Below are 14,032 nucleotides of genomic sequence, written 5' to 3'. Positions count from 1 at the left end.
CCCTTTTGGCTAATCCATCATTAAAAACATAATATCAATCTGATGGTCTATTTCTTTTATTTATTTCACAACTCTTATTTTCTCCATTAGCAAAAAGATGAAAAAAGAGTCCCACAAAAATAAAATAATATGCCTCAGATTAAATGTTGAGTTGGGACAAGCTTCTTGTATAAATATAATACAAGTTGCTCCATGAGAGCATATATAATGTGTAATTCCTCTCCTCTAAACTTACCCTTCCTCCCAACCCTTATTTCCTCTCATCAGGTTGTACGCAAAACCAACAAGCTTCCCAACACTTGAAGGGCAAAAACCCTTTCATCTCATTTCACACCACTAATTCCTTGTTTCACAAGTAATTCGTGACATAAATTGTTGGTCTCCACGACAATGGGAGATCACCAAACCCAATCGTTGTGGCGGATGCGCCTATGCTCCGCCCTACGCACGGCTTTGGCATGCATCATAGTCGGCTGCACCACCCTCTATGGACCTCCACAACTTCAAAAGTACTTAACCTACTCGTCCTTTTCGTACATCACCACAATCCTAATAGTCCCGGACGCAACGGTTGGGGACGTCATGAGAAGCAGTTGGCATGTGATCTTTGCCACGGCACAGGTTCTGGTGTCTTCTGTGCTGACCCTTTGGTTGGTGGAGCCTAAAAACTTTTCGGTGGGGGTAGCGGCAGCGGCAGTAGCACTGAGTGCTTTTGTGGTGGCGTTGCCGGAGTCCACGCACTTGATGTCTAAGAGAATTGCATTTGGGCAGTTTGTGAATGTTTATGTTGGCACTGTGATTCACGGTGCTCAAACTGGAGTTGTCATGCACCCACTTGGTGTTGCATCCAGCACTGCCCTTGGAGCTCTAGCTTCTGTTGTGGCCGTCTTGTTTCCTTATCCTCGGCTATCTTACTACGAGGTAATTAACCCTTCGCTTTGCTTTCTTTTACTCTTTACACATGCAGTTTACGAGTAATATTTTCAGTGTCGGACTTATATTGCTAGTTAAACCAGACAGTGTCGCAAGGGGCGTGCCCCCTGTCACATTTTGAGTTCTTAAACTTCCCACCTTTCTTTCTTCATTTTCTTACTCACTTTTGTGTCTAAAGGAAAATGCTAGGGACATAATCTTTTTAGGCCATATGTCGTAAATTATCAGGTATGACGGTTGAACTCATTTTTCAATCCGCATATCTATTTTGTTAACATGAATGAGTATTAAATTATTAATAAAAAAGTAAAGAAATTTTTTTAAAGAAAACATTGACAAAATTAGGCAAGTTTTATCCACTAAGTTGTAAGAAATCAAGCTAGTTTTTGTGGTGCTTCCTCTGAGTTAAATTTCTGAGTCCTCCCTGTATACATATAATATTTGTATTGTTAGATTGTCTATATGAGTAGCTTGCATTTAAGAAATACAAATTGACCATTGAATCGTATTTCAGTCTAGTAATACAATTAAGAATCTTACGTTGGCAAACAATTCAATAACAAAATCTAATTTCCCGCGTTTAGTAGCATAGTTTTAAATAATAAAATTATCAGCAGGAATATATCATAGTAATTAAGATGCGGATGGAACAAAGCAAAGTTCATTCCCAGTTCCCACTGTCTTACTGGAGTGGTAAGGGTCCCTACAACTGATGTGTTCAATGTGTCTATAGCCTTGGCCGACAGTTCCGCATAATCTTTTATTTGATGGTAGGGCGCTTAAGTACTATACAGCCATCATTACGTAACAGCTCCTATACAGATTTATCATTAAGAACTACTAATCAAATGTCTAAACTGTATAAGTGTAGAGCTTTGACACCTGGCCAATCAGATTGAAGGAAATTATAATATACATGCACCCAGAATATAAAATGGGATTATTTAGAATCTTAGATATGAATTAAAAGGAATCAAGGGCATGACTTAGTCCATGACAGTTGCCTAGTTTGGGATTCGTGGTCCAATCGAAGGCCTTTGGTCTTGTCAAATTGTCTCTTAAACAACATCGAAAACGATCTAGGAAAGTCATTAGGGTTAATTCATGTGGTGACGAGGAGTGAGAAAGTAGATTATAATTAGATTACGTCAAAAGTTTATTTTCCTTTCTTTACTAATAACGAAAAAGAGAATTCATGTAGCATCCAATATTTGTGTGCATGTACAATATAAGTTAAGTCAGTTGATTATAGTAGTTTAGAATAGCGTAGTTCTAACATTTTTGATCATATCTCCCGCTTGATATGCTAAAAGATCTGTTTAATTAAAGATGTAGAAATCGAATATAACACCACACTGAGGTTCGGTAGATTCTGTTTAGCACAAGCTTGTTGGGAGAGAGCAAGAACTAATGATTCTAAATTCCCTAGCTAAGATCACTCTATAGACATACTGCGAATGGTAGGGAATAATTTTTATGTGTAGATTATGTAAACTGAACTGGAAATAATGCGTTCACAGGTCTGTAAATCGTGGCGGCTGTATGCCGGAAATGCATCCCAGAGGTTAACTCGCTTCATCGAGGCCATCGCTTCCCGGGACAAGAGCGGAGCACTCGAACTCCTTTCTCAAGGACAATCTCTCTCTAAAGAAGCTGCTAAGCTTCTTCATAACATCACTAATAATCTGGTAAGCTACTATTAACTCATGTCAACTCGTAAAGGATATTGCTTTGCTTCTTCCTGCAAATTACAGTTTGGCGCAAATACATAAATAACTCATCAAAAACACAAAATGAAAGAATTTTTACACATGTCAAACTGTGATAGGCAGGTGAATTTAAGCTGAACCAATTAGTTCAGTACAGTAATTAAAGGCTTTTGTTTCTTTGTAAGCAGGAAACCATGGTGTGGGAGAGACCACATATCAAATTTCTGAAACCAAAATACATGGACTTGGGTGAAAGGTTGCAAGAAACGGAGGTTCCACTGAGGGGGATGGAGATAGCTTTATCTAGTTGCTCTTCACATCCTGTTAACCTGATTGATGAAGAGCTAAGAGGCAATTTACAAAGTTCAGAAGCACATGTTAGACTAAGGCTTCTGCAAGCTAAGTACTCTTTGCCTTCCGATGCAACATTAGCTCCAGAGTCGGACAGAGAAATCTTCGACAAGCCCCTTTGGACCAAAAAACCCACCACCAAAAACCATGAGGACCTTCCGGCTTTCTTCTTCTTGTACTGCATGGAACTCCTACTAGAAAATCAGCCCATTGCCCGAAATCCCAGAAACACTAGGAAACCTAACCAAGAACCGAGCGATTCACAAAATCAACATCTGTGGAACTTCAAAAGGGTTTGGAGAAACATAATCCCGAGTCGCAGGAGTTTAATTTTTGCTCTCAAGTGCTCACTTGCATTAGGCCTTGCTGTGTTATTCGGCTTGTTGTATAACAAGGAAAACGGATACTGGTCAGGCCTCACCATTGCCATCAGCTTTGTAACAGGAAGGCAAGCAACATTCACAGTTACAAATGCCCGAGTTCAAGGAACGGCACTAGGATCGATCTACGGGATCCTATGGTTTTTTATTTTCCACGGACTTGAGAAATTCAGGCTCTTACCACTCTTACCTTGGATCATTATCTGCCATTTTCTTAGGTATAGCAGGATGTATGGCCAAGCTGGTGGCGTCTCAGCAGCCATTGGGGCTCTACTAATCTTGGGTAGGGACAACTATGGTGCTCCAAGTGAATTTGCGATTGCAAGAATCATAGAGGCTTCCATTGGGTTGCTTTGTTTTCTAACAGTAGAGATCGCCTTTTATCCAATGAGAGCGGCGACCCTAGCAAAAAACAAGCTCTCACAAAGCATGGGGGTGCTTCGAGATTCCATCGAAGGAGTAAATTTGTGTGCACCGGCTTCTACCGGATTGAGGGATAAGCAGAGGAAGCTAAAATCCCATGTCAAGGAACTAGAAAAGTTCATCCAAGAAGCTGAAACAGAGCCTAATTGCTGGTTCTTGCCCTTCAAGGGTTCCGGTTACAATCAGGTCCTAGGATCTTTATCGAAAATCGCTGATCTATTACTCTTTGTGGCCTATAAAACGGAGTTTCTCGCACAAGTTGAGCAGAACTTTGGAGGTGTTTGGGAGGAACTACGGCAACAAATGAATGCAGATCTAGGGCTACTAAAGGAAAAAATAAACTCTCCATTAAGATGCCTTGAGGAGGCCACTTCGATCAAGCCCCTGCAGGTATCCGAGACAAAGTCGGAAAGTGATTACCATGATAGCGAATTGGGCAACCCACCAAGGGGATTTGCAACTTTGGGTACTGATGATGAAGAGGTGGAGACTATTGTGAGTAATTTTCTTCAACATTTGCAGGAAGTAGCTGACAAGGTACATGCTAGCAACAGTGAAGAGAAACACAAGAGCCAAATGGTTCTTTGTTTAACTAGCCTGGGATTCTGCATTCAAAGCATTACGAGAGAAACAATGGAGATGAAGAAAGATGTGAGAAAACTAGTCAAATTTAATGCACATACATAGCTCATATGAGAGATGGTTAGCTTTGACAATACATCTAACAGATTGGCAAATGCCATTAGATTTTTCAATATTCCATTGACCTCAGTACACATTGTAATTTCCCTATATCTTTCTGAATATTCACCAAAAGGAATGTTCTTTTCCGTGAACCCTAAAATGTGCTTTTCGCACTTTCTATGAACAACGGATCACTTGATTCGCTACCACAGCCAATGGTAACCTTCAAAACACAGTCCGAACACAGTCCACACCCTTAACACTGCAAAGGCGTGGAAAACTAAATATGAAGCACTGATAAACTAGAGAAAGAAAATCATGTGTATAACAGCACAGTCATATTGTATACCAAAACTTTTCACTAAATCAAGTTGTATGCATTCTGAAATAGTTCACGCTACAAAATTAATAGCGTAACCCCATTAGTTGCGAGAAAATTGCATATCCATTGCAAATACATAAAAAAGAAACAGATCATTAGTTGCCTTCATATTTTGGGTCGGCCATCACAAAATGATACGCTATTACCAGTAGAAATATGAAGATGCCGAGAAAATTGGCAAAGAAGCCCAGGTCCTGATCATCCATCACCTGTCAAAAAGGAAAAACTAGAAAGTTTAGCAGAAGGATTCAGTGTTCCTCAGCATCATACTATGATGTGAAATACTTGTTAAATAGGTTATCCTACACACACTTGTTAGAAACACTAATGGCACATTTACTAATCCATAGTCAGATTGAGAGTAATTGAATCGAGGAGGAATTGAATTGAGTAGGAAAGGCATGTGGGGAGAATTGAATATGGGTGAAGGAAGGATGGGGAATAAATGTGAAAGGAATGTGTAGGGAATGACACACCAAATGAAAACTAAAACCCAAAAACTGTAAACAATTTTTAAGTTGTTTTCACTTTCAAGCATCTGTTTTCATAAATTCTCCCTTCATTTCTCCATCCTCGCTCCCATCACCTCCCTTCATCCCTCCCCACTCCTCGTTTCTCCCACATACTTTTCTTCTATCTAAAGCACATAAAATGAATAGTCAAAACCAAAAACGAAATAATTATCAATCGTGCCCTAGTTGACCCAACAAAAAGATCACATCTAAATGAAGTCCAAACTCAAAACCATTGTTGGAAAACTATCAACCATAAAACAAGCCAAATCCCAGAAACTAGTGAAAATCAACAAATAAAGCATACAGAGGAAATCGGGTTGTGTTTATAACTTGTAAATTAGTCAGAAACGCTTAGTGTTCTAAGAAAACAGAAAATCAAACCCAACAAAACCTTTCATGTGAATAACTCACATTACTACAAATATTTATTCCCAATTTTGTTCCTATGGCAACGTTTTCTAAATCATAAAACACCCATTACACTTAAATTCTCCACGCCATACAGCGATTAGAAAAATTTATGCTTCCCTTGAATTACCCCTCCTTCTTCACCATAGACTGCACTAGCAAAAAAAAAAGCTTAATTTTGTATCCGTATTCAGCTAAGCATCCAATTTCCAAACCCAACTGTATTAAAACTGGATTCTTTCAAATTCAAAAACCATAACCAAAAGGCGCAAAAAAAATTCCAAATGACTGCGCACAAAAATAGATCTACGAAACAAATAAACAAAACCGATCTGCACAGCAAAACAACACAAAAATTTCGAATTGCAATAACGAATTTGGAGATCTTAGGGATCGAAGCGGTCATAATTCAAAGAATTGAGAAAGAGATCGAGAATCTAACAGTTTTTGGAGTCGATTACTCGGTCAGTGACGAAGCCTTCCGAGAGTGTGAAGAGGTGCTGTTTGTGTTGTGCATTGAGGAAAAGGAACGCGCTGATATATTGCAGTTTGGGCAACGACGTCGTATCGTGCATAGCCGTTGAGAATTAAAAAGGGGAAAAAGAAGAAAATATAAAGTGTGGCTGCTGGGATTCGAGCCCAGGTCTCCACGGCCACAACGTGGAATTCTTACCACTAAACTACAGCCACTAGGTGATAACTTGTCCACAAGCAATATATTTGTAATAGATGGATAAGGAATTTTTTTCTTGCCAATCACATGATCGTTACACTTTATTTAGAATTGTACAAGTTATAATCGCTTTCGAGTTTCGACCTCTCTCTACCAATTCTCTAGATTTTGTATGATTTGAAAGCGTATTAAACAGAACAAGAAATGAAAGGTATGTATGAATTTTTCTTTGAATTCCTCAGTTCGATTCAAATAATATGGGGTTTGTCTATCCTATACTCCAATAATTAGGTATCCTTCTACATTGATTCAATGTCATTTTCATACATAAAAGTGTATGTAAACATATGCCCTTACTTATCGATGTTATCACACTTGACTCTTAGTCAATATCAGGTGCAGTAGTCACTAGTCATGTAGATTGACAAGAATAAACTTGAAACATGGCCATTTTTTTAATTAATCGACGATGATTATTGATTTAAATTTTGAACTTTCTCCGTTGCTAAAAAAAAAAAAAAAACACTTTGAACTTCTGCTACATTAGAAAGAGCTACCACTAAGGCATAATTCCTTGTGAAGTAAATGCCCATTATTTACAACAACAAGAGAGGACTACGTTGAAACCGTTCAAGTGGTATTTGTTCGATTTTTTTTTAAATTTAATAAAATAGTACAAATAATTTGTAGTTCAATTAAAGCATCTTCATGAGGAGATATATGATGCACTTTTGCATTTTTTCAATTTAATAAATAAGGCATGGAAGGTGGCAGTGGCGATTGCGCTAGCAAAGTGGGTGGGTGTTAGTTTCCGTTGTTGAGATTGGGAGATGTGGCGACGGCTGTTGGGTGGAAGGGAGAGGAAGGGAAGGAAGGTACACTTATCAACGCTTAGTGTTGGGTTGAATGCCCTTTTTTTTTTTTTTTTTTTTATATAATTTTTTAATACTTTTTAAAAATATTTAACATTAAAATTAATTCTAGTTATTTAGTAGGAGCATTGTCCAAAATATCGATATTATCGGCGAAATATCGCCGATAATATAATCATTTCTAGATAGCGATATTTTCACACTTATCCCCTTAATTATCGTCAATATATCGATATTTTCGTCGATAATATCAAAAACGATATTTTCAGCGTTTCAATGCTTTATTTGGGCAATATATCGCGAGACGAAACCCAAAACTACTTAAAAATGCTCAAAAATATTAAACTAACAAGAACGGATACTACACCTGATCTTAGCCAAAAGGCCGAGAAAGGTATACCTTCGTCAGCTTTGGAATGTGGCTTTTATAGACCTGTTTGCTTGCTCACTTCTATTGCACGGCCGATGTGGGATGCAAACTAGCTTTTATAGACCTGTTTGCTTGCTCACTTCTAGTGCACGGCCGATGTGGGATGCAAACTACTAGAAGCAACATTCTTTTTTCCTCCTCTACCGCACACCAGCTTATGCAGAATCTTCTGTTCCTTCCCCTCCTCTGCCTCCAAAAACTTTACTTTCCTTGCTACATCTTTGTTTTCAGCTACCATCCTTTGCTGCACCATTTCTACATTAATATTGTTGTCTTCCATTATAAGCGTATGTATACTAGTTGTGAATCCCCCGATGGCTTCAACAACTTCCTCATCCGAGAGTCTATCCATAGCTTGTGACCACTCATTACATAACACAAAAACGGGCGGTGCTCCAATAACTATCAACGAAAAAATTGTTTAGGATGATACAAGTCCTTGCGCTAGATATAATTTCCAAATACGTAAAAAATTTGACATTTACTTTATACAAACTTGAAAAACATCATTAGCACCCAGATTAATGTTAGGTCTTCTCCAATGTGTCGATTTTCGGGTTGTTAATTGCTATATGCTATAATATGGAACTTGAACGTCTACAATGCACCCTAATGCATTAAAAGTTGGAAGTGCAAAATTCGGTACAATATTCTGTCATTTTTATTCACTTTCTATTTTCTAATACCCTAAGCAATTTGATCTTATCTTGCTTAGTTCATTTAGACATCTCACATTTGACTTGAAATATAGTATGGTACCCCAAATATAGTATTACTATTAGAGATGCTGAATGTGCATTTATCCTTGAAATTGTATTAATCATAAAATAGTGAAAATTCCTCTCTTAGATCTTAAGTGCCCCTCTTTTTTCTGTTTCTCACTCACTCATGTCTAAATCTTGTCGAGTTGCATATATTTAGTTGTACGAATGAACATTAAATTGTTAATACCATGTAATGTATAAAGTGTAAAATATTGTACTAATTCATTATATATAAATGATTATGGTGTGTTTAAACTTCTTTCATTAATTACTACATATTTTCTACACTCACAATGTTTGTCAGCTCGCTATATAATCAACTTAAATCAGTTAAATCCATCATGCAATGCATTTTCTTCCAATTTTTTATGATAAACTAATAGATAATTGACTAAATAAACATTCTGCAAAGTTTCAATAAAAATTTCCAAGTTTTTCTTACAATTTCCGTGGTTTCCATATTATTTTTATCGATATCGATAATATCCCGATATTTCCATCGATATTTCTGTGTTTTTGGACTACCGATATTTCCGATATCATCGATATTTAATACCTTGAGTAGGAGGGGACACATGACAATCTGTTGATAGGAAGACGAACATCCACTAAATTGAATGGTAGTAAGTAAAAATGCTCTCAAAAATATAATTTTAAATTTTCATATCTCTCATGAAATATACACACAATTGCATTGATAAAGATATAATAATATGTTGAAATAAATATAATTAATTATGTAAAGAAATTTTTTTACATGTTAAAATTGCATCGATTGTTTATTTTTATATAAAAAAAGAGAGTAAATTGTAGTAATGATCTCTCAAGTTTAATTAAATTGGAGCAATGATCAATCAACTAAAAATTCATTACCATTGGTCCCTCAATTCATCAAAATGTGTAACGATAGTCATTTTTGTCAGAATTTTGCCAAAATGAGTTATGTTGGAAGGACCATTGCTACAATTGAGTTAAAGTTGAAGGACCATTTCTCCAGTTGTATTAAAGTTGAGGGACTAATGGTAATAAATTATTAGTTAAGAGACCATAGCTGCACATTTTGATGAGTATAGAGACCAATGGTAGTAGATTTTTAGTTGAATGATTATTGCTTCAATTGAGTTAAAGTTAAGGGATCATTACTATAATTTACTCTTAAAAATAGGCTTAATCTCAGTTTACTACCTTGAAGTTTCTTGTTTTTCAACAGTGAAGTTTTTTTCGTCCCTGTCTGGTTTCTAAAGTTATAATTCTAGGACACTTTCATACATCCGTTAAGTTTTCCGTTAGAACTTCTGTTAACTGATGATGTGGCACCCACGTGAACAATAACTAGGTGCCACATGTTAATATGGGCTCACTTGAATATTATAAAATAAAAAATACAAAAAAAACCCATCCGTCTCGTACCTCATCCCCCCACCCTCTTCCTTCCTTCTCTCTTTTTGCAACTAGCACCCCTCAATCCCTTCTCTCTTCAGCAACCTGCACCACCCTCCATTCTCTCCTCTATAACCCGTACCCACCCTTCCCGCACACCCAACTCAACAAAATCCCATCCAAAGGAATTCCAATTCAACAAGAAACCCATACAATTTATGAAATTTATCAAAAACCCAGTTGACCCAAATCCCTAATTTGGATAAATTTCCAAATACTAACTGATTCTTAAGCATTCCTAGCCCCAGCCGCCACCCCACTGGACTTCGACAACGGCGCGTGGTGGCTCATTTGCTTTGGTTCTTCTTTCTCCTCGATTGGCTCGTGAATCGTAGCTACTCCAGATCAAATTTCAAATTTGTATTCCTTATATTTTGGGGATTAGGGTTTTTGCAAAGGGTGAAGGTGAAGAGGATGGAGGAGAGAGAAGGGATGGGAGGTGAAGAGAGTGGAGGTGGGTTGGGTATAGAGCATTGGGTGGGGGCAGAAGAAAGAAGGGATGGAGCGGAGGTGAGGTGTCATGCCCCGATCTCGACATACATCCAGGATCGACACGTGACGTCATCAAATAACCATATATCTAACATACACGTCTCTGGGATATATACCGAGCACATCCCATGCCTCGAATTGCGTAGAAAAGTTGTTTGTACACTTTATGGCTGCATCTAACCTCCCGTTAGACTGCCTACGTACCCTCAATAGAGATCAAGCCATTCGTAGTTCGTCATTTCATTATACTCAAACAACCATCACATAAATCGCTATGTCTCAACAATATATGACAATGCATACCATGCAATATGTCAAAGAACCAATGACGAAGCACAATATTCTTCTCAAGCCACATTGATCAACTAAAATATTAAAATAATAACCCAAAGTCATTCTGCAATCTCGTCAATTAATAAAAAAAAATGCATGATCTTAGCATTTATTTACGTTAATCAATCAATGCGATAACTTGTCATTTCACAAATTTAACTAAGGGAATCTATATAATTCCCTACTTGGATTATGAGTAATAAACATGGTAATTCTAATTTATATTCACAACGTCTATTAGGGGTAATTCTCATTCACTCGAATCTAGGGTTCTAGACTAACCTTATGGAAATGAGCAAGGGTAACGATTCCGGACCACTCAACATAACTAAAATACCAAGTTGTTGTTCGTAATCTACCCATATTTGTCATATGTACAATCATGCCTGCATCAAGGAGATGGGACACTGGGCAAATCAGACACTCAAATAAGCTGTGAAGCTCGAGTGAGTGACAATAATGCAAATATGTGATATTCAATTGAAACAGACCATCAATCACAATCTATAAACATCAAATATAGAATCATGCTTTATGGAGTCATAATCAAGTCGCTGAAAACTCCGTAGGAGTCACCCAGACATCCAACGGTTTTTCTAATTCAAACCACTATATTCTTAAAAACATTGTTCATATGTACATTAAAAACTAAGGCTAGAGGGACGCAGTTCGGCCAAAGCCTACATAAGTAACCAAACAGGAAGTGGCCCCCCATAACGGATTAACTAATCAGAGCCACCCCTGAGTAACCATGTAGATAGTGACCCTCAATTGCGGATTAACCAAGAAGTGTCACTCCCACGAATCTGTTAGGCAGTGATCACCCATTGCGGATTAACCAAGCATGATCACCCCTAAGTATGTATGGCCATAAGGATCATCCATCGCATATTAACCAAACAGGACCACTGGTGACCCCTCATTGCGGATTAACCAAGCAGGGTCAAGATAACCAAGTAGGTAGTGACCCTTCTTAGCAGATTAACCAAGCAGAGTCACACCTACATAACTGTTAGGCAGTGATCACCCATCACGGATTAACCAAGCATGATCACTCCTAAGTATACATGGCCATAAGGATTGCCCATTGTGGATTACCCAAGCATGATCACTCCTAAGTATACATGGCCATAAAGATTGCCCATCGCGGATTAACCAAGCGTGATCCATAAATAATATGGTCCCCCATCGCGGATTAACCAAGTAGGACCATTCATGTACCACTGCTACATGGTGCAGACTCAGTGTCACCTAACCTCGTGACATTAGCCCACACATTTCTCAACATTTCAAATATATATTTACAATACAATTGATAAACATTTCAATATGCACTTCAAATCACCTTTTCACAAATATTTCCAATCCATGAGTCAAATCATATTTAATAAAAATAGATTGATGACCAATTATAAAAGAATCACATTTTAACAGAAAACACATTTATAAAACCAAGTCATATTCACAAAGGATACTAATATAATATATTAAAGTCACTCACCGAGACAAGACTGCAACGCCTCACTGAGTCTCTAGTAATACTAATTTTAGTAATTCAAATGGTTCAATGCCTATTGACCAAAAGTCAACTCTCGGTCAACGGTGGGGTCCAAACCCTAGTACTTTAATCCAGAAGATCCGCACATCGTATTTTAGATCCGTAACTTCCTAAGGTCCACATTATGCTTATAAAACAACATACTAAATTCTTATCGAGATCCGACGGCCGGATTTCCGCCAATTTCTAGAATTAAGTGACATTCAACAATTAGTTTTACAAACTTAGAAATTCAATTCGGGAAGATTTGTACATCCGATTCCCGATCCGTCATTTCCTAATGTCTTCAATATTATGTGCCATAATGCATTAAAGTTTGGAGACGATCCAACAGTCGGATCGTCGATTCATATTTTGATCAAGTAATGTATCGTAATAAAACTAAGTTCAAACAATCAAATTACATCATACATATATCAAACATAAACTAAGGGCATCTAATAGTATTTACAAAGACATCGTCGGCCAAATAGCCACGCGCTGCCACGGGTGGCGGTCGGGCGTCCCGACTTATTGGAAAAATTCAACTATTTCCAAAAATTACCAAATTTTACAAGCAAGTAAGTCTCAATGAGGGGAACAAGTTTCATACATGTGGCCAAGTCTAATTTGGCTGGGAAACACCTTAAATTGCCCACGAACCGTAGGAAACCCTTGATTTGGGTGACTTCCATCTATCACCTCCAGTGCTCCGCCGCCTTCAAGGTTGTTTGGGCTTTGTTCCAAACCTCAAGGGAAGTCTATTGGTGGTGGTAGTTGGAAGAAATTGTTTTAGAAATGGGAGGATCGAATCAAGAACCGCTGCACCCACCAGTATGGTGTTTCCTAAATTCCATGATAAAAATCTAAGATTTTTGGGGTGTAATAGGAAGAGGGAATGATGGGGAATGTTTTCCCGGTGGTTAGGTGACTTGGTTTGCTGGAGAACACAAACAGGAGTTGGGTGGGGTCGAAAAAGGGGGACGGGTCGATGATCCCCTGCTTCCCCTTCCTCTCATTTCCCCTCATTTCTTTCTTTTATGGTTGGTCTCTTCTCCCATCCTTTCCCTTCTTTCTCTCCTATCTCTTCTTTCCTTTCTATCCCAGCTGTCCATCTCTTCTTTTGCTTTCATCCTAGCCACACACGTGGCACATCCTTTGCTCCAAATTTTCTGGAGCCTTTTAAATGAGGACAAAATTACAAAAATGTCCATAATTTCAAACATTAATAACTCTTTCGTTATAATTTCGTTTCACGAACGGTTTGCGCATACACGTTCGTGAGATCGAGCTCTACTTAGAAATATAAATTGTGATCTCGAAAGACCTACAGATTTTAAATAATTAATTTCCAAACTTCAAACTTCGTAACTAGTTTAATTAAAATCTAAATTCAAATAAATTAATATAAATTCTCGAAAATAACATAATTTTCAATAATAACAATACGTAGATTATAACAGTGAAATCCGGGAGCGGGATTTCACATGAGGTGAGGTAGGAGAGGTGGGTATGGGTTGCAGAGAAGATGAGGGAGCGTGGTGTGGGTTGCAGAGGAGAGAAAAGAGGGAGGGTGGGTCGGTAGGGGTTGCAGAGGAGAGAAAGGAGGGTGTGGGTTGCAGAAGAAAGAAGGGAGAGAGGGGGTTGGGAGAGGTAGAAGACGGGTGGGTATATATATATATATATATATATATTTTTTTTTTTTT

The 14,032-nt window shown here is 37.9% G+C and overlaps 1 protein-coding gene, 1 long non-coding RNA gene, 1 other non-coding gene and 1 pseudogene across 3 annotated transcripts; 1 reads left to right on the top strand and 3 right to left on the bottom strand.

Moving 5' to 3' along the window:
- Positions 1–390: 390 nt before the first annotated feature.
- Positions 391–4,483, top strand: LOC126618180 (uncharacterized). Its single transcript, XM_050286264.1, has 3 exons — positions 391–921; positions 2,454–2,621; positions 2,831–4,483. The coding sequence occupies exons 1-3, from the start codon at positions 391–393 to the stop codon at positions 4,481–4,483; spliced, it is 2,352 nt and encodes a 783-aa protein (XP_050142221.1).
- A 338-nt stretch (positions 4,484–4,821) lies between these two features.
- Positions 4,822–6,469, bottom strand: LOC126620234 (uncharacterized). Its single transcript, XR_007622302.1, has 2 exons — positions 6,228–6,469; positions 4,822–5,071 (listed from the first exon to the last, which is right to left on the bottom strand). It is a non-coding gene; the product is annotated as an uncharacterized LOC126620234 (long non-coding RNA).
- TRNAH-GUG (transfer RNA histidin (anticodon GUG)) lies at positions 6,404–6,475 on the bottom strand. The gene has a single exon. It is a non-coding gene; the product is annotated as a tRNA-His (tRNA).
- Positions 6,476–7,562: 1,087 nt separating this feature from the next.
- Positions 7,563–7,728, bottom strand: LOC126620528 (U2 spliceosomal RNA; annotated as a pseudogene).
- Positions 7,729–14,032: the final 6,304 nt, after the last annotated feature.

Source organism: Malus sylvestris, chromosome 4 (assembly GCF_916048215.2).
Source record: "Malus sylvestris chromosome 4, drMalSylv7.2, whole genome shotgun sequence".
Classification (NCBI taxonomy): Eukaryota; Viridiplantae; Streptophyta; class Magnoliopsida; order Rosales; family Rosaceae; genus Malus; species Malus sylvestris.
The sequence above is the reverse complement of the archived record's forward strand: the minus strand, read 5'-3'. Positions and strand labels throughout refer to the sequence as shown.